This window comes from Ovis canadensis, chromosome 7 (genome assembly GCF_042477335.2).
Source record: "Ovis canadensis isolate MfBH-ARS-UI-01 breed Bighorn chromosome 7, ARS-UI_OviCan_v2, whole genome shotgun sequence".
NCBI classification, from domain to species: Eukaryota; Metazoa; Chordata; class Mammalia; order Artiodactyla; family Bovidae; genus Ovis; species Ovis canadensis.
Genome location: NC_091251.1, coordinates 21,644,672 through 21,670,439, shown reverse-complemented (window position 1 = coordinate 21,670,439; position 25,768 = coordinate 21,644,672). Strand labels below are relative to the sequence as shown.

Sequence of the window (25,768 nt, the reverse complement as noted above, 5' to 3'; positions counted from 1 at the left end):
GCTGACAGTTTTGTAGGTAATCAGAATGGGGTAGGAATTTATTTGTTTTACTCTCTGGTTTTCTGTTAAGTCCCATCCCACCCCACCCCCAACAACAGACAAACCAAAAATTCTCTAGAATAACTGGGATGTTTTGTATCTTTCTTGAGAAAGTGCGCTTAGATTTTTTTAGCTTTCTTGTATAAAGAAAAGAGAACACATCATTGACAGGGTAGCGTGGGGAATCATGTTTTATACAAGTTCTAAAGATTAGAATGGAAAATAGAGTCCTAAATTATGATGGCACCTAATTCTTTTGTTTCAGCTATTCTCATCCGAATGTTAAAGGAAACATTACAATATTGCTGGCCTTTTTTAAAAAAAATAATAAGGAAAAATATGTTGCTTCAGATAAATTCTCTAAACTTGAATCACATGTAAATTTTTTCTCAGTACGGTTTCAATAGTGTAGTGGGCTTAACTTTTACATTTTTATAGTCAACAAAATAGGATTTTTTACAACATACAAACTCTCTGCCTTTTAAAAATGTTATGCTATATTAACTCAAAATTATAGGGATTTATCATTTAAATCCTTTAGAAAATAAATACTACAAATCAACATGCTTTGGTGTTTGATGTTAGGAAACTTATTCAAACCAGTATTTCTTACATATAATTATTGTGCGACTTCATTACACATTTGTCAACTCTGGACTAATTATTTTTATACAGCTAGGGCAGGGCGCTGCATCTTGTGATCGTCTTTCTTACTAATAGGATTCTGTCTGCTTCAGCAGGCAGTAATTGAAGGCTTCATGTACAGACTAGGGAAAAAAAAGTTTTAGCCTGAGTGGGCCATTGTCACAGCTTCTGGTAACCAGTAGAACAGAAAACACAAGAAAATTGAACTCAGAATAGAAAAATCAGAAACCAGGAAGACTATCCAAGAGAAGAAAAAGCATGTCTTAGAGCTGTTGCATTAAGTGTAGCAAATATGATTCTGCATAAAAAAATTTTATGTTTGTGAATACCCTACGGATGGATGCAGCCTCTCAGATAACTATTTCTAAATTCATGTTCTGTTAACATTTAAGTTATTAAAAACAACTGAGTTTCAGGGTTCTTTTTCATTCCAACAAAGAGCATTTAAGGTCCATAGCCATTTTCTCACAAATCTAAAAAAAGTACGGTTTAAGTGCATGAAGGAATAAGTTCATGCATTGTAGAAAATATATTTGTTCAAATGTGTTGTTATTTGACCTGTTCTCATAATAGTTATAAATTTTGTCAATAGTTACAAATTAGCTTCTTTAGAAGAGTACTACATACGTTCATTTAGGTTTGGCAATCAGCTTATTTTGTCTTTTTCTTTAAATCTTAGGAATTATTTTTAATTTATTTATTTGAATTGGAAGCTAATTACTTATTTGTAGTGAGTTTTGCCATACCTTAGGAATTCTTATAGACTTCAAAAATTAAATGTCAGTTGCTAGAGATAATAAACAAAAAGACACTTAATAAGATGAAATACAAATATATCCATACAGTTTTACCTTCTCGGTGGTTACAGACAACAAGTGCTTGGTGGTTAGAATGAAAATGAAAAATTATGAAAAATACCTAGATGGTATTCTTTTAATAACATGGAGCCCATCATACATAGGCAATACATCTTTACCTGTCATCCACTTATTTGTTCTCATTTGTGGTGTTACTGGTGTTCGAGGTTGGTTGGTCTCCAGTTGTCCCTCCTTACGTTACAGCTCCATTCAAGGTTTTGTATTTTTCATCGCTGGTGTCTCTTTTGAAGGAGCAGGGGCTAGGAGAATATCTATTTCTTTTTTTAACCTTTAAAGACAAATTTAAAATCTGTCATGGCAGAGCATCAAATCAAGATGCTTTGAGTTACAGAACACTACAAATCAGATGCACAATTTTCGAAGAGAAAAATCTTTCTTCTTGAAGTTCTAGAACAATAATAGGTTATATGCATAAAAGGTAAATCAGAAAAACCTTAATTTATCTGTTGACAGATAAAAAATACTCAGCTGGCATTTTGCATATATTAGAATTGTGTCATCTCAAACCAGAAAGCTTGGGTTCAAATTCCTGCCCAGCCATTCACTAGCCAGGTGTTAGAGCAAGTTTCTCCACTTCTGTGGGCCTCGGTTTCCTCATCTGTGAATTGATGTGACTCAAAATCAAGAGAAATAATGCAAGTGAGGTACTTAGCACCCGCTGCACACAGCACTTAATAAATGCTGCTATCATCATTTCCATGATCAGAAACTTCACAGCTCTTCTGAAGAACATTTTATCACGGTGTGATCTTAACTTGAGGCAAGTTCAAAGGTTCTGATGTCAGTCATTAAATTTAGTATAGAAGTATTTGAAGCAAGCTGTCTTCAGTGTTTCTTACACCCCCAAGCTAGCTATTTGTTATTTACTAATTAGTACTTTTTCCATAACTATCTTTTAAATGTACATTAAAGCATAGCCTGTTTGGGAGTTAAGTGATTAAGAAATTGGGCGGGGGCGGGGGGGGGGGTGGTGTTGGGTGGCTTCTGCTTTCCATGGACCAAAACAAACCAATTGTAATCATGCTGTGTTTCAATTAAATTCATCCTTTTTGAACTGTGAAATGAGAATGTCAGAACATCTGATCTTCTGGTCCTCTGCTTTAAAACATTGTTTCTACCATTTGTGCCCATTAGAACACAGGGAACTAGTTAAAAGACAGTAGCTTTCACACCAGCTGACAGATTTGCTAGGATGATTTGCTTAACGTGTTTCCGCTGCAGTGTAAGCAAATACCTCTTTTCTTCTACATTTGTATTCTTTACATTATTGATAATTTTGCGGAAATAAATATTTTAAAAACAAGTACAAGACTGTAGCCATGGGGTCACAGAGAGTTGGGCAGGACTCCGTAACCAGACAATGACAGGACAGTAGTTTTCATCTCTGTAAACAGACTGACATCAGAGTTGACAGTTGTCTCTGCTGAGTTTGTATTTTTGTAACATCAAACCTAAGTTTTAGTAGAAAAGAGATAAAAGGTGCCTGGGGGCTGTGCAGCCCTGACAGTCAAGTAGCAGCACTTTTTGCCTTCCTGTTCAGAATGTGCGACACAGTCGTCTTCTTCTGGTCCCAAGGCGTGTTAGGTGAATAAAGAGACTGCTAAGACTGCCGTTGACATAATGATGACCTGTCAGAAATAGGGACCTCTGCTGAAATATTTGTTGAATGACAATTTGGTGATGACCACATCTGTGGGGAAAGTGAGACAATAGAGCCACCTAGAATCTGTCATCTGGTGACATGGATTTAACAGAAATACAGAAATAGGGTTCTCCTGTAAAGCAGAAGAACCTCAAAAATTGGGACAAAAGGAATGCAGAAGCCTGCAAAAGGTGATAGAAAAGAGAGGTCATTGGAGGGCAGACGATCTTGTGTTCTCCCAAAGGTGCAGATGGCCTAGAGCCTGCTATAGAGAGTGGAGTGAGTGAGAAATATAAATATCGCATACTAACACATACATGTGGAATCTAGAAAGACGGCACTGATGAATTTATCTGCAGGGCAGCAGTGGAGAAACAGAGAACAGACCTATGGACGCGGGGCAGGGAAGGAGGGAGCCGGTGAGATGTATGGAGAGAATGGCATGGAAATTTACATGACCATATGTAAAATAGCCAGCCAGTGGGGGTTTGCTGTGGACCAGGGAATGCAGACAGGGGCTCTGTGACAATCTAGAAGGTGGGGAGGGACACGGGAGGGAGGTTCAGGAGGGAGGGGACATGGGTATACCTACAATGATTCCTGTTGATGTCTGGCAGAAAACCACAAAATTCTGTAAAGCAATTATCCTTCAATTAAAAAAATAAAATGGCACCAAGAAAAAAGTGCAGCTGAGGTACCCATTTCTAAATCTCTTGTATGGGCATCTAAAGAGCAGATGGGTGTATATGTTCAAAGCTTTTATGAAACCTCTATGATTTCTGTTCCTAAACTGCTTACTTACATTTGCTTCTCTCAGTGGAAAAACTGCTCTATCAGATTCCTTGCAAGTCTTCAGCATGTTTGGAGAGACTACACAAATACATCTACCACCCATTAGCTAATTTTTTTTTTAAGCTAACATTTTAAAACATGGCGTAAACGTGTTGAAAAGATTTTCAACTTAGTAAAATTAGCATATTTGTTTTGCTTTTGATGCATTTTTATAATTATTGTTGGAAAACTGATCTTCATGATTCTATTTATGCCAAAAATGGCTTATTAGGTACCCCCCACCCCCGCCACGCCAAAAAAAAAAAAGATAAAGAAAAAAAAGAATCTAATATATTATGAGCTCTTGGTATCATTAAAAAAAAAAACCTCAAAAAAGAAATTACTTTCCATTTAAAGAGAATCTGCTTCCTGCTTAAGTGGCTAATATTTTAATTAAGTCGGGAGTGAAGTTTTTCTGAGTGTCTCCTGATAAACTCCTTCTTTTATGTTGATGGTAATTAAACAGATCCCTGAGGAGGCTGTGGGCTCTGTGCGAGGCCCGTGCTAATTGTCAGACAGGAGACACTGACCAGTTGGCTTGCTCTTGAATGGCCCGCAGCGTGCTGGCAGCGCCGCGGTCTGATTTTCTGTATTGTGAGCTGTTGTCAGGGCTAACTGGGTGCCATTGTGGCTGGAGATGTCGCGCAAATTGAGGCAGATGGCTCAGGTTCAGACACGTGTCCCACCGAAAGGGGAAAGGGGATTGGCCCTGCAAAGTGGGGTCACAGCAGGTCACAGACCTGCTCCACACTTGTTAGTGTTTTCAAAAGCTCATGTGCAGCAACTTTGTTTTTCTCCAGTCATCCCTGCAGTCAAACCCCCCTCACCCCCCTCAAAAACTGTGGAACCCGCTCCATGTGGAAAACGGGGGCCTGGGAGGGGCCCGTCCTCTTCCCGTGTCTGGGGCTCAACTGTGCAGGCAGAATGAATGAGCAGGACTGACAGAGAGGTTCATTGCGTCTCCAACAGCTTTGCAGTCAATTGCAGCGCTTAAAAGGCTAGTTTTGCTTTTAATTCCATGTAATTAGTAGGTTCTTCGTGTCTTGGAATTTAGTAATGTGAGCCTTAGACCTCAAGTTTCCTCTTTCCTATTCTAAAGCAGAAAGAAGATCTAATGTTCAGAACATTTAAAAAATGTACAAACAGAGGGAGTATGGTGTTACACTTGGCTGTCACGTGATTTTCTTCCATGTCCTCAGCATTAGAGACTGAAGTTGAATGTTTTAACATGTATGAATTCATAAAATTATCTAATTTCTTGCATAATCATTTTCAGATATGAGAAATAAAAATTTCAAGCTCTTTGAGATAGACAGACTTCCCTGGTGGCTCAGATGGTAAAGCATCTGCCTACAATGTGGGAGACCTGGGTTCAATCCCTGGGTCAGGAAGATCTCCTGGAGAAGGAAATGGCAACCCACTCCAGTACTCTTGCCTGGAAAATCCTATGGATGGAGGAGTGTGGCAGGCTACAGCCCATGGGGTCGCAAAGAGTTGGTGACAACTAAGCAACTTCACTTTCACTTGAGAAAGATAAACCTTTTCTTAACATGTTTTAAAGATGAACATAGAGCAGTTGATTTTAAATGGCCCTATGGCTGGTGAAATGTTATATAACAAATGAATAAATGATTCTCAAATATGTAGTAATCAAGAGTTATTCACATGCGTCTATTGTTCAAACTAATAAGTAAAATAGAACTCCTTTTTCTGTTCTGTTCCCAAGATACTGAAATTACCTGCTTGTGGTAAGCATGTGCTGGGCAATTTATTGATTTTTCGGGAGAATGCTTGTCTTTGGGTTTTGGGCTGTAGGGAACCTGTAATAAATTATTGAGGAAAAAAGTTATTTTAAACCTATTTGAATATGTCTCCTTTTTTGCCCCTCATGATGAAAGGTCTCTGGTGTTTTGTGTTTTTTTTCTTCCAGGTTTGCAGCTAAAACTGTGCACAGTGGGTCATTGATGCTAGTCACAGTGGAGCTGAAGGAAGGCTCTACAGCACAGCTTATCATAAACACTGAGAAAACCGTGATTGGTTCTGTTCTGCTGCGAGAGCTGAAGCCTGTCCTGTCCCAGGGGTAACCTGCTTACATCTGGACTTCAGAATCTGGCACACAACAAAAGTGCCTGGCATCCACTACTGCTGCATTTCATTTATAATAATAGCCCTTCCATCTGGCAGTGGGGGAAGAATACACTCTTGACATTCTTGTCTCCTGCTTTAGAATGCTGGTGTGTGTCTATCGTGAATGCAGTACTTTCCCTCTTTTCGCTTTGCTAACCAAAGAACATATATTTTACTGTCAGTTATCTCACCTCCTAAATCCATGTGGCATTTTCTCTGTCCTGCTACTTCTTCTGGCCTTCTCAGCTCCCTTCCCTTTTTCAACAGTGATGGACATGAACTGGATACTTAAAGTTCACTGGAAATCATCTTCCTTTCCGCAGTAAGCAAAAATTAGCCTAGAAATAGTATACATGGCCTCTCAGCTTGGTCTGTGAAAAGTGGGGTAGTGTACTTCCTAGAATTAAATTCAGAAATAAGAATTTATCTGCAAAATTTTGTTCTATGGATTTCCTGGTATTGTAATTGGTTATTGACAACCGTCATCATGAAATTATCTCTGAATAATAAGATAAATAAACTAGCACCTGAATAACATTTGTCTTTGCATTCTTAATGAGAAATCATTTATAATCCTGAAGTTCATATACTGCCTTTTCTTTAAAATAAATGTTTTGAGTGTTATATTATGTAGAGAAACAATGGGGTATAGTTGGTGAAAGAAAAACCACTTTCAAACCAGGTAGGTTTTCTACTTATGTTACAGTTAACTCCAAGAAAAAAGCTGATCATTTAATAACAAAAACAAAAGTCTTCATGTCTTATAGACAGTTTTGATCTTAGTAGAGATCTGATTACAGATCTTCATAATTGTAAAGGCCTATTACAACTACTGAAAAAACTCTTTGAATTTCATTGTTCCTTTACAGATTTTGATGCCCACCTCTGATGGCCTGACATGCCTTTGGAAGCTAACTAGTATAAACTAAATGATAGAAATCTTAAAAACTGGTTATCTGATCAACATTGTAGCACTTTTCCCTGAAGTGTTTTTTGGGGTTTTTTGTTTGTTTTGTTTTACTAACTTAGGTAAGTTACTGTTTTAATAATAATTTTGTAAAAGGTTGTTCTGCAGTCAGAAAACTCTCCTAATACTTTTAAAGCCAGTTGAAATTGTATTTACCAAACTTTATGATACAAGCTAATAAGACTTTAAGACAGGTCCTTTTATATGGAGCCACAGAGTGATTTTTTGAAAGTAAAAAGAGAAGGTACATTGATTGAAACATTATAGAACATATACAAAGAGTAAAGAAAACCAGAAGCATTCTTGGGACATTCAGGCTGTGAAAAAATCACTCAGATTTCTAAGGTCGTGAGTGTTGCACGTTCCTGCTCCTGAAATGCAGCAGCGAATCTGGGGGAAGTGTTGCTGCAGCGGGGCGTGCCCTTCCTCACGCTGGAGACGCGCACTGCCACGGGGCTCACACCCAGAAGCACCGCTGCCGTTGCGGCCCCGTGGCATTTCCATCATTCAGCCTGTTTCCTGGGGCTTTACACCTTTGGATTTTTAAGTCAATGACTTTTTAAACGTTATAAAGAATTTGACAGGCCAAGTATTTGTTTTCTGAAGAAATATATATATGCTTACTGTAAACAAAGCAGAGGGGGAAGTGCATGCCATGAGGTAGAGAGGTTTTTATTTTCCCTATTAGGGCATTCGTCTTTGAAAAGAGGTCATGCAAGGTCTGTTTTTTAAAACAAAGGAAATTTCAATAAGTTTTAGATCTTTGAAGAAGATCACATTTTTTACTTGATTTTTAGATTTAATATGTACATTAATAATGTGTGGTATGCTAGCAGTTGAAACCACTTGAACATCAGTAGCTTCTTAACATTTTTTTCACATAACTGAAATGAGAAAAATGACCGCAGTCCCAAGTTAAAGATACAGGGAGTTTTTGTTGTTTTTTTTTTACCTTTCTTTGGCACAGTGATTCAGAGTCCCTTTCTTCATATTTCTTTTAACTTTATCATAATCCATGATTATCTTTTAAATTGTTCCATTGAGTCGAGTTAGTCAATGTTGAATTCTTAATTCCAGCTATATTTTTTCATTTTAATGCCCACTTAATGGGACACTTTATGTACACCAATCTTGAAGAATGGCTCACATACTGTATTTCAGACTGAGCCACATTTTTGGTATCACAATACGTTTGCTTTATTTATTATAAGAAAAGGAAAATGTTTTATTCTGAAGAGACTATAACAGTGAACTTTTACCCAGTTAAAATATTAGATACTTGTCCTTCCCAATAATTGTTAGCAAACATCTGAATAACTTTATAAGTTTATGAAAAGTTTGCGCTCGTAAACCTGTGTTTCTGTGGTTAAAAATTTAAATGTTAATATTAGAGAAGACAAGAACCCAGAATGACAAACAACAGAAAGGGAGGTTTAAAAAGAAAGAAAGTAGGCCCAGCTAAAGGAACACCTGAGACCTTTGACCCTTTCTGTTCCCTCTCTGCAATCTCTCTGACATTACTGGGAACTTCGTTTAAAGGGGGAAAGACTCCTCTTTCACATAATCGGAGGGGAGGAAAAAAGTCCTATGCTACAACACAAAACTAACAGAGCCTTGCTATTTCCTTTCTGTCCAAAGGCCCCATCCACTGTGGAGCGCGCCGAACTGCGGTAACCCTTGTTGAGGGGTGGGAACATAGAAGATGATCTCTGTTCCCCCCAAGAAAGCTACAGTTGGCAGTAAATAAAGATGGCAGTGTGGCCTCGGCCAAGTTAGTGAGCCCTGGTTTCCATGCTAATACAGCCTCACTTCCTCCCACTCCCACTCCTAGGCACCCGGCCAGCCCCAGGGGCCTGCGGAGCCCGTGTTCTCACCACCGCCCCCCTTCTCTCCCAGGTGAGAGGAGGCCAGTCTCTGAATGCACACCTTGTTTGTTCCTCCATCAGCTGAAGGTCCATTCATTGAGAGAGAATTACTTTCTGACCATGTCCTTGATTTTTTTTTTTAAATCCTTGTCCATCTTTTCCCCACACCTTCCAACTTGGCCAGTTACATCAGGAAAAGTTTTCAGGATCACTTTTGGTCTCTTCTCAAGGTTTTAGAGAAAAAAAATCAAGTTTATGATAGTGTTATTGTCTTCGATGAATGGAAATTGAGTTTAGTAATGTCCTTAAATGGGCCAGAAGTTTCTTTGAATCTTCACAGACTCCATCTCCTTTCTTTATGTGACTTCCCAGCAAACAGCACTCGAGACAGTTACATGAGGGCTTTACTCTGTCCCTGTCGGTAACATTCCTCTTCTTTCCCACAACTTTTCAACTGTTACAAGTAAGCAGGATTTTAAGATCTGACCGGCCTGGTAAGTTAACCACTGTATATAATTGTGTTTTTTTGTAACAGTGTGGAAAATGTGTAAAGTAAAAACACGTTAGATTCCACGTGATCACCTGACCCACACTCAGGCCACGGCTGTTCCGAAGCTGAGATTTCTTCTAGGAAAGATCGAGAAGCAGTCGGCAGATGCATTGTCAAATCGCACCAGTAAGAGTTCCTGGGTTTAGGGGAAGGAGTGATCCCTGTGCTAGAGGGCTCTGAGAAGGTTTGACTGAGCCTGGGAGGCTAGCTCTTAAAAGCGGGGTGGCGTTAAGGAAAGTGTTTCCAGGAGTGAGATAAGGGAGCACATATTGTTCTCAGCAGAGGCTATATCTTAGAATGCTCTTTAGACATTCTCTGTACAGAAAGCTGCACTGTTCCCATGCTGAAAAGTGCTGTGTCCCCTTCCTCTCCCTGCCCTCCTCTCTGCTCTTGCCCCTCTCACACAGCCTCTCTCTCCTGAAGCTGTCCCCCAGGTTCCTCCTCAATGCCATTCAGAGAAGAGACAAGGGCTGAGCTGTTACCGATGGGGCTACACTGAGCTTGTACACTTAAGGTGCACAGAAGCAGAAAGAAGGGTGGTACAGGTGAACAGCTGAAAGGTAGGCTCTCCCAACAGAGATCAGGAGAAACAGGTTTGGTGGGTTTTCATCTCCTGCTTGTAGGCCAGTTTCAGATATTTCCTTGGGAATTATTTCCTGGGCCACTACTGGTTCCAGAATGAGTCTTTCAGACTTAAAGTAGTTAGTATTAAGTTCCACTGGTGTCTCTTTCCTGGTTAGGTGATTGATTGTGAGCTGAAGTGAAACTAAAATTTCTAATCACCCCAGTTTGGTGTACACAGTCACTTGTACATATAATTCCTAGCCGGTTCATTATATACACTGAAACCCCAAACCCTCAAAACTCAAATGAGGGCTTATTACAATGGACTCAAACCTGTCCTTAATGACATTCTGAGACCCTGGTTTCTCATTTACAACCTAGAGAGCCAGAGATACCAAAGATTAGGCTTAAATGTAGCAGGGTCTTTATTCTAAGACCTAGAGATGTTAAGAAAACCTAACCAGTAGATGATTCTGGGCTCATTGATGTGAGAGAAGGGGAAGGTCTCAGAATAGAGGAGGGAGGGAGGGAAGGGACGTTGGCTCTCTCCAACTTTACCCCAACCAAGATTCTGATTTGTTTCCCCCTAGAAGGCTCAGATGGTAGAGAATCCACCTGCCATGCAGAAGACCCAGGTTCGGTCCCTGGGTTGGGAGGATATCTTGGAGAAGGGAATGGCAACCACTCCAGTATTCTTTCCTGGAAAATCCCATGGACAGAGGAGCTTGGCAGGCTACATTCCATGGGGTCTCTAAGAGTCAGACACTACTGAGCAACTAACACTTTTCACAGAAGAGCATCTTCTTCTCAAACTATGTAAGAAACAACTTATTTCAAATCAGTGGGATGTGAATGAGGACTCCTGTTTCATGGTAGGGTCAACCGTCTCTATGGGCAGCAGTAAGGCATTGTTAAGACTGTGGCTTCAGAGAGAGATTTAATTCTGCCTTTGCAAAGGAATTAAAGATTGTATGAAGGTGGGCCCCTCCAACCTAAACTTAAACCCCTCTTTGCTTATTCCTTTTGGTGGTACACTTAGAATAAGGTATGAGCTCAAACAGGCTGCCACAGGAAGGATAATGCAGAAGTTTGGTTGCGAGGGAGGGTGGGACAAGTATCCTTCAAACCAAAGGTTTGCTTTTTGAGCTTTAAAAAAATGAAGCCGCTCTGAGAAGGCCTCTTGCTGGCATTACAGCAAAGTCACCATCACCAAGGGCCCTCTCGCCTGCAGCCCAGAGCCTCCATATTGCTTGGGCCTCGTCAAAACCACAGGGCCTAAATAAAAATATTTTGTCAACAAAGTTACAGGCAGCTCTGTTCCTAATTGAAAGTAATTATGATTTCTGTGCTGTGGTGTAATTACCTAAAAAAAAAAAAAAACCAACGTTATTTGACGATTAAGATTCTGGAGTGAGCCGTGTTCTTTGGGCTCTCGCTCCGCTCCTCCATCAGGGACTTGGTTTCAGCGGCGTGCAGCTGCTGGGGCTGATTTACAGAGCTGCGGCTGTGGCTGGTCATAAATAAATCCTCTTATATAGTTGTTATGAACACCTGTTAGATCATCTGTCAGCAAAGCGCTGTTCACATTTATCATGGTGCGGTAGCTATTTTACCTCAATCCATTTCCAACTGACTCAGCCTCCATTGCTGGATTACTATTACCACACCATAATCGCTCGCTCCCACTCCATGTTACAACTTGCAGATAAAAGATTTCACTACTTGGCCAAATTTCATAAATAAAGGAGCAGTTCAGTGCAGTAAAAGTTTATTTTTGTCGTCATTTGTCACCCCATTATTCCATAAATCAAATGGAATAGTGCTATTGCCAGCTCAGGCGTTGCTGTCAGCCTTAGGCATGGAAATGGTCTGTTTCTTCCTTTTAGATGAGATGACATGTCTTTCAGACTTAACTGGCTTCTGGTTTTGTTTCACCCATTTTATTTTATTACCCCTCCAGAAAAAGCCCTGGGGAACAGAAAGGCTTAAGGAGTGAAATGGAGACAGAACCCAAGCCCAGCACACTGCTCAGCTCGGTAATCGGTGCTCCCCCGTCCAGTCACCAGGAACTTGACCACCACCTGCACTCACACATCAAGTCCTGGGCTGAGGATGCTTTTCATAAACTTCGGAGGGATTATAGTTTCTATGAGGGAAAGGCTATTACAATGTGGAGTTAACAGACATTGAAAAACCTGACGTATGTCTCCCGAGACCTCGATTTGACAGACTTTATGCAAAGAAAAGACGCTTGAGTTTCTTTGCTAAGATGCACATTAATGGCACTGAGGCTTCCAAAGGGAATGGTCAGCCCCAGAGCGTGTCTTACCCCTGAAGCCTTGTCAGCTGAGGAGCTCTGGAGGGACAGTCAAGATTTATTAGCGAGTCGCGAACTCTGTCTCGGGCAGAAGTCTGAGGAAGGCAGTGTCCCTTGGTTGAAAGGAAGAGGACAGAAAAGCTGAAGGAATGGGGTGATAGAAAAGGGTTTATAGTTGATATTATACTTCCTAGTTGGTTCTAATTCAAGTTACATTCTTCATCGTCATTATGTAGCTCATAAATTCAATAAAGTGTTTTACTGTTACTATAAAAATGACAGGAGGGGGGTTTTATGTTGTGAGTTTCGTTAGTTGCTCTTCCTGTTTTATGTTGAAGTTGTCAGGCCATTATGTCATTAAACTCCTTGGAGTCTGAAGGGCTCAGGCCTCTCCATTTCTTGCCTGGTGCACACTTGGCCCCGTCAGCCCTGGCCAGGCCGGACCACTGGATGCTCAGTGCCAGCTGGCCGTGGTGCCAAGAGGGCACGGCTGCCTGAATCTGTTATTTCTCGAGGAACAGCTTCCATCTCTGAAGACGTGTAGCGAGGAGGTCTGGGGGTACGGGGACAGCTTAAGGCAGACTGCTCCAGGGGCTCTTGAAAATTCTAAAGAGAGTCCTTTTTTATCAGCAGGAGGAAGACTTGCTGGATGGGGTGTCATAGCTCCAGGCACTGTGAACCCGGGAACTGGTCTCTGCATCAAGACGGCTTTTGGCTTTTGTTCAGTCGCTCAGTCGTGTCCGATTCTTTGTGACCCCGTAGACTGCAGCATCACAGGCCTCCCCCTGTCCTTCACCGTCTCCCAGAATTTGCTCAAACTCACGGCCATTGAGTTGGTAATGCCATCCAAACATCTCATCTTTCCCCCCTTCTCTGCTTGCTAACCTTTGCCTAGGCTCTAAGTCCTTGATAAAGTCCCAAGCAAATTTAGGGCTGAAACCTTATGGGATTTTTTTGGAGAGGAAACACCACGGTCTTGACTGTGTTCATTGATTCCAGAAGCAGCAAAGGGCATTTCTGCTCTAGGAAACTTTGCTTTCTCCAGATGTTTGTTTTGAACAGAATATCCACACGGAAACAGCAACTACTAATTCTCTGGCCAGTGTGCATCAAGGCCTTAATCTAAAGCCTCCCATCCATCCAGCTGTCTGGCATTTGCTATTATAGGGCACCAACAGAGAAATGAGGCTGTGGCTTTATCACTGCACCCTGGGTGACAACTTGATTTTCTGCTTTCACCGCAGGCAGCAGCAGCCCACCATGATGGGGCTGTTAATTTGTGCATTTCATGGTGTCTGTCAGGGGGGCTGGGAGAGGAGGGTTTCGGGGGAGAGGGAATGGAGCATGTCCCAGCCGCGGAAGCACCTGTCTGCACTGACGGCGCAGAAGCACTTCTTATTAGCGTGCAGGTCTCTAGATGCAGCCCGGGATGACAGCCTGGCATCCCAGCACCCACACACTGTGACAGGCGCCGGCAGCCGGTCCCATTGTTTGCCCTTGATGAGCATGTCATTAATGGAAATGGAAGAAAGTGAGGGCCACATCAGTATTCAAATAGCCTCTATTCTCTCTGCCATTCACCCGGCTGGCTCGGCCTGCTGCAGATTTCCTTCTGTGGGCTCCTCTTAGACTTAAAAAAAAAAAAAAAAAAGATTTATTCCCAAGGCATATAACCTCCCCATGTTGTCCCTGGTTCTTCCCATCCTGTCTCTGCAGCCACCTCTCTAGGTTAGATTCAGCTGCATCAAAGGAGATGTGGGTTCCTGTGGGTTGCAAAGGTCAAATTAGCAAGTGCACAAGCTGTTTGCCGCCCAGAAAACGCACACTGACACCCTCGGAGCCTCTTCTTGTGCCTCCCGAATCCTGCATCTCCTCTGGGGAGGTAGTGGCTGCTCAGGCGCCACTCTCAGAAATGCCTGACAGGCTCGGAGCCCTGGAGGAGAGAATCTGACTCCAAGAGTGGCTGGCTGGCGTGGGAAACAGCCCTCCTCTTTTTCAGGTTTAGTAAATTAAAGAGAAGTTAAGGAAACTGCCTAACAGTCACTGGTTGGACAGAACTGTGTATCACACACGATTACTTACAGCCAAGTGGAGAGTGACTGGGCCCTAAATGCATGTTTCCGTCCCTCAGCCCCTGTGTTGGTCTGTCTGCTTAATAATGTAATTAGTGCTTGGGGTGGGGTGGGGTGGGGGGGGAGATGACTCCAGCCTCCACTGCTCTTCCATGCGTTTCTGTCGCCCACTTGACTTTCGTATTTCCTAGTTGTGCACACACACACCCTTACACACATCTACACACACATGCCCAGGAGCCCCCTCTCCCAATGTGAGCCCTTGTCCTCACCCCCACACACCCCCCTGCATTCTCTGCTTAGTCCTGTGTTTGCAAGATTCACACCTCCACTCAGATGGAACGTTCCTAGAGGCAGACAGTAGTGAAAGACCACTTCTCACTTGCCTCTGACCTTTTAGTAAGGAAAGGTCAGCAGAACTGCTTGCTGCGCATTTCCCTAGCAGTGTCCCTTATCTGGTACTCACCTGTCAGTGCTCTAAGACACCACCCATCTTCTAAACTAGCCTGGTTGGGGGCGGAAAACAGACGCCACTGCTAGATGCCTGGCCAGGAACTCAGGGCTGATCCCTCACCAGCGCTGTGTTCTCCCCTTACCCCATCCGGAGATGAACAGGGTAGTGCTTGCTTTCATGAGCTGTCTCTTCCCCTGAAACACACAAACTCTTTGACTGAAGAAGCCGTGTCCTTCTGTTCCTGGTTGAGGGGCCACAGTGTGGTCTGGCTCAGGGTAGACGTCCATGGAGTTGTTCCATCCAGGTATCATGACCCCTCTACGGACCTGGGGGATTTGAGAACAGATTTTCTCAGGTGTTTATCTGACAACCTACAAAGCCCCCCAACCTTTCTCCAGGAGAAGCCCAGAGGGGTGATAATGGTTGAAAAAGCCAGGTCGTAAATTGGGCTTTCTCTACTCGCTTGCTTTGGAGCTGAGGGACTCCACAGAGGGCAATTTAAAAGGAACAGAAACAGGCTGAGAACAAAACTCCCAATGCTTTAGCCTTAGTGTCAGAGTGATGGAAAATAATTTTCACATTTGATTAATTATTAAGAGATCTGTTTAATAAAATATAGAGAGAGCATTTTGTCTCTCCACAATCGTTAGTATGACCCCAGACCCCTATTTTGGAGGTGAACAAAAAGCTATTGAGGTAGAACAATAAATTTTGTCCCCAAGGGTTTTTGCAGAAGTGGCCACAGGGCCGTCCTGACAGATTTAAGGCAGAAATCCCACAGCTGACACGGAGATGTGTCAAACCCAGTGGCTTCCATTGGCAGGTCACACTCGCCAGCCTCACCCAGACATGTGAACAAAGCAAAACCATTGACCTCGAAAGAAACCGGGCCTTGGTAGGGCCTCTTTCTTTCTGTTTTACTTTTTAAGAAAATTATCTCTAAACCATAGGTTCAGGTGTTTAGCATTCTTGATAAAATTTCAAATGCAGCAAGTCATCAAGGAATTCTATTCCTTTATGAATACATTATTTTCAAAGCCCCACAATTTCTCTGCCCATAACTGTATTTTTGGCATTTAAGTGGGGATATCTAGGTCTTCACCAGTAAATATCCTATATGAAGGAATTAGTTTTCTTGTTTTCCTCCAGAAAAAAAAAAGATGTAATATTATCTGTAAGATTTGTATGTAGAGTCTATTTTTATTCAACTTCAGGCATTCAACTAATTTAAAAGTAGCCTCATTTAGTTTTGTGAATATACATATTAGTTAAAAAGCACTTGAATAAACATTTCAAAGACTGGGTTTTTTGTGCACTTTGATTTGCAAGTTATTTTTGACTTTGTGTTCTGCAGACTGGCAGCAAGGCGTTCTCAAAGTCGGGCACGGAGACGCCCAGGCTGAGGCTGCTCCAGCGTCCCTCCAACACGCTGCCTATTTCCGCACCTGCAAGGCGCGTGTCTTTTCCCTTCACGCAGTGTTCCTCTGGTTAAGGCAGCAGTGAAAGACCACCTCCGGTTCAGAAAAGGACAAGTCCTCCCTGGTTCAGATCCCAGGCAGTCTGGAATTCGCAGGCTGTGGCCAACGGGCCTGTGCCAGGGCCTCCAAAGCCTGCTGCTGTGTTTCAAGACCTTCACCATGGCCCACCTACTTGAGGATAGATCCCTCAAACATTCTGGAGGGAATCCCAGAGCTTTTGGTCTGCAAATATTTTCACTCCCCCAGTAGCAGTCGCTATTGTGAATGGAAAGCATAGCATGAAAAGCATGTTTCAGCGACGGGAGAGCTTGGCAGGCTGGGAGGGGGCGAGTTGCTAATCTAGTGTTGCTAATCTAGTGGAGAGGTCTGTGGCCCCAGCCCCCAACACGGTTCCTTATGGCAGGTGGTGACCTGCTTTGGTCCAAAACAAGCACATACGTCATGCTCTCCTTGGCCCCTGAAAAGCAGGACAATTTACAAGAAAATCTAGGAGTGAACAGAGAGAAAATATCAAAACCTATTTGATATTTTAAAAATCAAAAATACCTTTATGATTGACCTCATGCTTCTATTTTCCATATTTTATAATGCACTGAATATGTTGGCGCAGGACAGTAATACACAGCAATAGAATCAATATGCCATGTATAAATTAGTAATATGAGTAGTAATATTAATACCTGTATATAATATAATACAGGAAAAAATACAGTCAGCAATGCATGTAGGCAGTTTACAGATAAACGCAGACATTGGTTGGAGCCAGCTTCATCCACAACGCCAGAAGCCCTCGGGAGGGCCCTCCACTGCTAAGATGCCTTCTGAGAACCCAGTTCTTTCCTCCACGACTGTGGTTTGGGGAGAGTGGGCAGCGTGGCCTCTTGAGGCGCCAGGAGGTTACTTCTACTTCCCAGACAATAAAGAGATGCATGTTGGCCTCTCCCAGCCCTCACCCTCTCTCCCTTAGGGCTGTGGAGAGAAGCAGGGTCGGGGTTCAGCCACTGTAAGGGAGGTGCGCAAGGCGGCAGGGAGCGGCTCACTGCGCAGGGACTAATCGCCGCCCACTTGGGCAAATTGGGAGGCAGGGCGCTGGAGCGGGCCTCTGTCAGAGCGAGAGAGGAGGGGGCCTTCAGAGGGTGGGACGGCATCTGGATCCATCTCATTAGGAGTGAGGAATGACTCATGATTCACAAAAGGTCATTGCCTACTGAGGTAGATAAATTACCTAGGAGCCTTCAGCAGAGTTGGAGGACCTATTTGGTAAGGAAGTTTTCATTAAATCAAAGATTTTATGGCTTCTATTTTGTTGCATAGGAAAAGGGAAATAATTAGTAATTGGCGAAATAAGTGCAGGAAATAAAAAAGTGTAATGTTATTCTAATAGGCCTTGTCTTGGTCTTTAACTTTTCACTTGGAAGCAGCATTATTTTTTAACTCAGATGTATAAAAACCATCCACACTGAGACAGTGGAACCAATTGCAGTTAAACAATTGAGGGGAGCACTAACCAATAATAGGATAAGCTTTAAAATGCCATAAATATTTTTCCTTTTTACTGTGTTTGATTTTTGATGATTCCCATAACCCATTGGTTAAAATTAAATAGACATGTTCTTTGGTATTACTCAAATACAGTTTAGTGCTAAACTATATAAAGCAGGATATATATATTAATATATTTGCCCCCAAATTGCCTGTTAGATGAGTTTCTCAGATGGACCCCTATTTCTCTACTGACATTTCCATCGTGAGAGACACCCCCAGATTATAACAATAGTAACACAGAAATGAAAATTTCTCTAAGGGTGAATTTGACCTAACCTATTGAGGTATTACCATAGTTTATAGGCAGATTTTTATGGAATAACAAACACTGGAGCCTTTCGGTTGGTGAAATATTTACCCCTCACATTTACATAGCCACGGGGATTTCTTTTTCACAGGATTCCTGCCTTTTTACTCCCAATTAAATCTGCTTTGGAGTGGGTTTGTGCTCCTGTGAGATTCACAGGCTATCAGAAATAAATGATAAACAAAGATATATGGAAAATAGCTCAATGGGGAAGGAAAAGAGTAGATTCACACTGATGATACCTATTGTTTTAAATGCTAACTTCCATGAACAGAGGACTTCCTATGTTTGGTTTCAGACGAATCCTTTTTTAACCTCTATTTTTTCTTTTCATCTTCACAACAGCAGGGTTTTCGAGAGGCTGCCTTCACCTCCATTTCACCGATGAGGGAACTGGTACTCAGAGCATCCAGCCCCTTGCTCAGTGCTACATCCAGAGATGGGAAGCCTGGGCCGGGACATGCCTGGTCCCCAAGCTGAGCTGGTGTAAGAAAATCCTCTGCCTGGAAAACATGGGCTGGGGAGAAGGGAACCTAAAAGTCACCAACTGAGATAATGTGTCCAGCATGGTAGAAAGTAGACCACTAGACCATTCAGGTATGACCTAAATCAAATCCCTTACAATTATACAGTGGACGTGAGAAATAGACTCAAGGGGTTAGATCTGAGAGACGTAGTGCCTGAAGAACTATGGACGGAGGTTCCTACATTGTGCAGGAATCAGGGATCAAGACCATCTCTAAGAAAAAGAAATGCAAAAAGGCAAAATGGTTGTTTGGAGAGAACTTACAAATTGCTGAGAAAAGAAGAGAAGCGAAAGGCAATGGAGAAAAGGAAAGATGCACCTATTTGAATGCAGAGTTTCACAGAACACTAAGGAGAGATAAGAAAGCCTTCCTCGGTGATCAATACAAAGAAATAGAGGAAAACAATAGAATGGGAAAGACTAGAGATCTCTTCAAGAAAATTAGAGATACCAAGGGAACATTTCATGCAAAGATGGGTACAATAAAAGACAGAAATGGTATGGACCTAAGAGAAGCAGAAGATATTAAGAAGAGGTGGCAAGAATACACAGAAGAACTGTACAAAAAAGATCTTCATGACCAAGATAATCACAATGGTGTGATAACTCACCTAGAGCCAGACATCCTGGAATGTGAAGTCAAGTGGGCCTTAGAAAGCATCACTACGAACACAGCTAGTGGAGGTGATGGAATTGCAGTTGAGCTATTTCAAATCCTAAAAGATGATGCTGTGAAAGTGCTGCACTCAATATGCCAGCAAATTTGGAAAACTCAGCAGTGGCCACAGGACCTGAAAAGGTCAGTTTTCATTCCAATCCCCCTAAGAAAGCCAATGCCGAAGAATGCTCAAGCTACCGCACAATTGCACTCATTTCACACACTAGTAAAGTAATGCTCAAAATTCTCCAAGCCAGGCTTCAACAGTACGTGAGCCATGAACTTCTAGATGTTCAAGCTGGATTTCAAAAAGGCAGAGGAACCAGAGATCAAATTGCCAGCGCCCGTTGGATCATCAAAAAAGCAAGAGAGTTCCAGAAAAATATCTACTGCTGCTTTATTGACTATGCCAAAGTCTTTGCCTGTGTGGATCACAACAAACTGTGGGAAATTCTTCAAGAGATGGGAATACCAGACCACCTGACCTGCCTCCTGAGAAATCTGTATGCAGTTCAGGAAGCAACAGTTAGAACTGAACATGGAACAATAGACTGGTTCCAAATCAGGAAAAGAGTACGTCAAGGCTGTATACTGTCATCCTGCTTATTTAACTTATATGCAGAGTACATCATGAGAAACGCTGGGCTGGAGGAAGCACAAGCTGGAGATTGCCAGGAGAAATATCAGTAACCTCAGATATGCAGATGACACCACCCTTAAGGCAGAACATGAAGAACTAAAGAGCCTCTTGATGAAAGAGAAAGAGGAGAGTGAAAAGTTGGCCTAAAGCTCAACATTCAGAAAACGAAGATCATGGCATCTGGTCCCATCACTTCATGGCAAATAGATGGGGAACCAATGGAAACAGTGACAGACTTTACTTTTGGAGGCTCCAAAATCACTGCAGGTGGTGACTGCAGCCATGAAATTAAAAGCTGCTTGCTCCTTGGAAGAAAAGCTATGACCAACCTAGACAGCATATTGAAAAGCAGAGACATTACTTTGCCAACAAAGGTCCATCTAGTCAAAGCTTTGGTTTTTCCAGTGGTCATGTATGGATGTGAGCGCTGGACTATAAACAAAGCTGAGCGCCAAAGAATTGATGCTTTTGAACTGTGGTGTTGGAGAAGACTCTTGAGAATGCCTTGGACTGCAAGGAGATCCAACCAGTCCATCCTAAAGGAGATCAGTCCTGAATATTCATTGGAGGGACTGATGTTGAAGCTGAAGCTCTAATACTTTGGCCACCTGATGCAAAGAACTGACTCATTTGAAAAGATCCTGATGCTGGGAAAGATTGAAGGTGGGAGGAGAAGGGGACAACAGAGGATGAGATGGTTGGATGGCATCACCGACTCGATGGACATAGGTTTGTGTGGACTCCGGGAGTTGGTGATGGACAGTGAGGCCGGGCGGGCTTCAGTCCGCAAAGAATCGGACATGACTGAGTGACTGAGCTGAACTGACGGTACCTGGAGCTCATCCATTATTAAATCACTGACTTCCTGTAGAAAGGCCCAAGTAGTGTGTGCTCCCCCTCAGAGACTAGGAAAGGAGCCGGGTTATAGCAGCACATGAGAAAGATGCAAATGGTTTCATAAAGGGTGCGTGATGGACAGCAGGCATAAATGTGGCTTTGGCGTGTAGTTTTCCAAGCATCTCCCCTTCCCCCGTTTCCTCAGTTCTTTATCTAATATCATTTAAATAAGTATCAAATAATGGCATTCTTAACCATTTGTCTAGGGAGAGTATTCCACTCACTAATAGATCTCCCTGTCAGGGAATTTTCATGGATAATTATTTAGCGACTTTTCGCTATGACTCTTGACAATGAACAGCACGGACGGGGAAGCACCCGAGGTTGCTTGTGATCCTGACGATTTCAGATGGTGTCAGTGACGTCAGTGGAAAGTGCGTCAGTTACTTGGTTTACGACCCAGTGAATGACATCTGTTGGGCCTCCAACTGCCAAGAGCCTCAGTCTCTTGAGAGAGACCAAGTGACTGTCCCCTGAGCGCCCCTCTTCCTCTGACTGGACTCTGCTTCACTCAGCACGACAGAGCCTTCCATCCTGGGAGCATCACCCAACCTCTGGCCCTTGGCCATCTCAGATAGAGACGTGCCCTGGCTAAGTCCTTCTTCCTGTCCTGTTTAAATCTCATGCAATACTTGAGCGCTCTGCCGTCCAGTTCAGAAATAACCAGATTTCTTTTCCTCTTGGCTTCGAGGGTTTTTGCCTGCCCTCTTTGACATCTGCCCCAGGGGACCTCAGCCAAATACATCAAGGTGGAGTTTCCTAAAACTGCAAAGAAACCAGAACCCTAAAAGGCCTTTTACAGAAATGACTCTTGGGAAAGCTTAGCTATCTTACCCCAGGAAAATTAACATTGTGTTAACCTACCTATCCTCTTAAAATCTCTTTGGAAAAGGCAGCAGCTAGTTCATTTCTAAATATAACAAGCACCCTATTTGTATTTACTTTTCATGCCACCAACAATGTACTTGGTATTGAGTTGAATAGGGCTCCAAGAGAAAATACAATTAATGAATAGTCACAAGGTTGCTAATCTGATCAATGCTTGTCTGTGACCACAACCGCTCAGAGCCTGTGGCAGCGAAGAGGACCACACTGGCTGGCGGAGCGTGTGTAGTCTGTTAACTACTTGGGGGGCAAGGGAGGGGTGCTGTGATGTAAATAGACGTGGGGAGGAGAGAGGGTGTCTAGTGAAGAAGGGAACCAGCTGGAGGGCTCTAGCTCAGGGAGGTTTTCCTCCCATTCCTCCGCCACTCCTCTTTGCAGTGGCACCAGACACCTTCTGAAGACAAGAGTGTTCTAGCCCCGATGTGCGCCAGTGAGGACGCGAGGGCCCTGACCTCAGGGGCCCACGGCGCGGTGGCGAGGACACAGAAGCAGACACTTCTCTGGGGACATCCCAGAAGGTGGTGGGCTGTGTGGACTGACTTCCTCGAAGTCATCAGCGCCAAGGCCTTGCACGATGAGACCCCACACGGCCTTTTCCAGGTGCGGCAGGGCCTCTGTGCGGCCCAGCTCTCCAGGTCGACACTCTGCCCGTGAGTCTTGGCACACCGCGTACTCGAGCCCTTCCCAGCGCCCTGGCACAGTTTGATCAATGCTGCAGCTAAGTGCACAAGCCATCACGCCAATATCTTACAGATCGATGGAAGCCGGCACCCCGGGCTGACTGTGAGGTCAGCGGGAGGCCCCAGAAGGGGTTTGCTCAGTGCTGTTTGGGGCTCTGGCTCCGCCGTCTTCCCCCTCGGATGGCCGCAAGCTGGGCTCTGGACCGGCCTGTGAGGCCTCACCCTCCAGTTAAGCCGGTGCCAGACCCCAGGAAGGTGGTGAGGGCTCCTGGGAAGGCCTCGGACAGGGAGCACGAGGGAGGAGGAGCTCTTCTCCCAGCAACTCGGGGGCTGCTTTGTTGGTGGCTCGCTCGGCCGGGATATCCCATTCTCAGCTAATGAACTGCTTAAGTGTGTGGATGGGGAGAAAAGCAGGCAATGTAAGTCCTGGGCCTAAAACAATATCAGCAGTCCGGGAGGTTGCCTGAGCAGGAAACAACAGCTCAACCTAAAGGGGCCTTTCAAATGCCTAGTTTTGTTCTGAAGTTGCCGGCCTGCTTCTCTCTCTCCTTTCTTTTTTAAAATTCCTTTTAAAACCATTACAATCAAGCATTTATTACTAAAATATTGAAGCCAAGGGAAGTACTTCTACGAGCTATTCAAGCCCAAAAGCCTCAAAGAAGATGGGACTCTGACGGTCTAATTGATTTTCTTCTAGAATAAAATTAAAAGCCAGGCAGAGAGCAGCAAATAGCACTCACCTTTATTGCATGCCTCGGAGCTTCGTAAATAGAGGGTGACGTTTCAGTGTTGGGTTTAGGGTGAGGGAGGAGGGTTATGAGAAAATGAAAAACAATTAGGTTGAGAAAGCGCGGGTGGCAGGCCGCAGGGAGGAGGCCCGGCTGCAGGGAGGAGGCCCCGCAGGCTGCAGGCTCGGGAGAAGTGCGCTCTCTCTCTGACTCCCGGCCCCTGCCTCCAGGCCCGAGGAGGAGCCGAGCTGCTTCCCCTTGGCAGACTGTAAACACACCAGAGCCCTCTCTCTTCGATCCCTGGGAAATGAGAGGCCATTTCTTGCTCGTTAACTGGAAGAAGCCGCCGGTGTGAAAGCGGCCGCCCAGCCTGGGCACCGCTAATGGAATTTTTAACTCGGCCTAACTGCACCTGAAGGTAATCAGCTCCGGGCCGGTTGTGCATCCTAAGTCCCTGTCAGGCTGACAGGAGGGCGGAATGAGAGGCTTTGATCACACTTCTCTTCAGGGCACTGTTTCCACCGGCTGGAGCACGAGCCTGCGGGCCGCGGCCTGGAGCTGGGCTCCCCTCCAAATGTGGGGCCCTGACTTGGGTTCTGCTTTTCAGAACTTTACTTACTTACACATTGCTCCCCCTGGAGACGGAGAGCGTGGAAGTTCAGGGTGTTAAAGTAAGGCTCTGCCCTGTAAAACCTTCTTCACACAGAGCTGTATTTCTAGCAGGAAGCAGTTTGTACATTCCAATTTTCAGTATTCACCCCAACTCTGAAGTCACGGAATGTTTTTAAAAGAGTGCCCAGCCATTGAAAATGCCAGCCAGGTATTTTGAAGTTGGTTTCTCCTCTTAAGGTGAGGCAGAATCTTCAACCGGAAAACGTTCAAGAAGCAAGAACTTCAGGAAGAAGACTGGAGTAATTTTAAAGGGGGCACTCTGGTCGTTTGTGTAACTTTTTCCCCTTCCCTCCTCTAGTTTCATTTTAGAAGCTTGAAAATACAATTTTTTCCCCTTTACCAATTTTGTGTTTTTCTATTTGGCAAACATTGATTCTTTTCTGTGTCCCAAATGGAGGTAAAATTAACTTGTCTGTTTCTTAAACAAAAATAAATAAACAACTTCAATATGTATAGCACAGGACCCTGCCAAACGCTCTTTGCAGTATGCCAGTGTCGCCAAGGAATGTCAGCTCAGCACCATGATTAGCATTTTACAATTGCTGCAGAGCCAAGTGTTGAGAGAATAGCAAATGCTGTTTTGTGCCCCATGAAAATTACAGCTAAAGAAATGGAATTTTTTCAGTCATATAGCAGGAAATTAGAAAGGAATCTGAGAGCCTGGGCTCCAGATAACTTTCTTTCTCAAGTTACTAATTTAAAGAAAAAAAATGAGGTCTAAAAATGTATGCAAAAGTTAATTTAGTTCTACTTTTTAAAAACTTTGTTGTTTAAAGTTTTATGAGTTCAGTGTAGATGGATTTTTTAACCGCAATTCCCAGCTTGAAAAATAGTTATTGTAAATAAGTGAAAACACAAGCTACAGATGAGAAATATTTGCCTGATATTTGCCTATTATACCTGATAACGGACTTGTATGTAGAATATATAAAGAACTCTGACAATAATCAGACAAAAAATAACAACAATTAAAAATGGGCAAAAAAAGGCTGAAAAGACACTTCTCCAGAGAAGATATAACCACTCAGTTCATGAGAATGTGTTCAACACTATTGAGTATCAGGGAAATGCAAATTAAAACTAGAGTGAGTCTCACTGCACGCCTGGTAGGATTGCTAAACTTAAAAAGAAAGACCATATCAAGTACTGATGAGGATATAGAAGAACCAGAACATTCTCATACCTTGCTCGTAAGAATGTAAAATCATACAGCTACTTTGAAAAACGGATCAGCAGTTTCTTGAAATACTGACCAAATATTTATCACACAACCCATCAGTTCCACTCTTAGGAATTTACCTAAGAGAAATGAAAACAGGTCCACAAAAAGATCTACAAGCAAATGTTTGTAGCTCGTTTATTCAGAATTGTTCCAAAGAGCAATGTCACTAACTAATGAACAATTACAGAAGTTGCGGTATGTCCATTCAATGGAAGGTGATTCAGCAGCCAGAAGGAATGAGCTGGCACACAGCAACATGGGTGACTCTTAATAACATCTTACAAAGTGAAAGAAGTCAGACGCAACCAACCACATCCTGTATGATTCCATTTACAAGACGTTCTAGAAAGGGCACCATTATAGGGACAGAAAATAAATCCCTACAAAGGGGCACAAAGGAACTTTTGGAAATAATAGAAATGTTCTGTAGCTTAATTGTGGGGGTAGTTACACAACTGAGTAGTCTTGTCAAAACGCATCAAACTGTATATGTTAAATGGGTGAATTTTATTGTGTGTCGATTATCTTAATAACCTGACTTTTAATAGAGAAATTGGTGGGAATTCCCTGGCCGTCCAG

General features: G+C 43.1%; 1 protein-coding gene and 1 long non-coding RNA gene across 2 annotated transcripts in view; both read left to right on the top strand.

Annotated features, from left to right (window-relative positions):
- AP3B1 (adaptor related protein complex 3 subunit beta 1) overlaps positions 1 to 6,699 on the top strand; it is a 239,683-nt gene extending 232,984 nt beyond the window's left edge. Inside the window, exon 27 of the mRNA XM_069595365.1 lies at positions 5,966 to 6,699. Within this exon, the coding sequence (XP_069451466.1) occupies positions 5,966 to 6,119 (154 nt within the window). The 3' untranslated portion in view covers positions 6,120 to 6,699. The remainder of the gene's footprint in view (positions 1 to 5,965) is intronic.
- A 3,290-nt stretch (positions 6,700 to 9,989) lies between these two features.
- On the top strand, positions 9,990 to 12,799 carry LOC138443291 (uncharacterized). Its single transcript, XR_011258061.1, has 3 exons — positions 9,990 to 10,104; positions 10,699 to 10,924; positions 12,069 to 12,799. It is a non-coding gene; the product is annotated as an uncharacterized lncRNA (long non-coding RNA).
- The last annotated feature ends 12,969 nt before the right edge of the window (positions 12,800 to 25,768 follow it).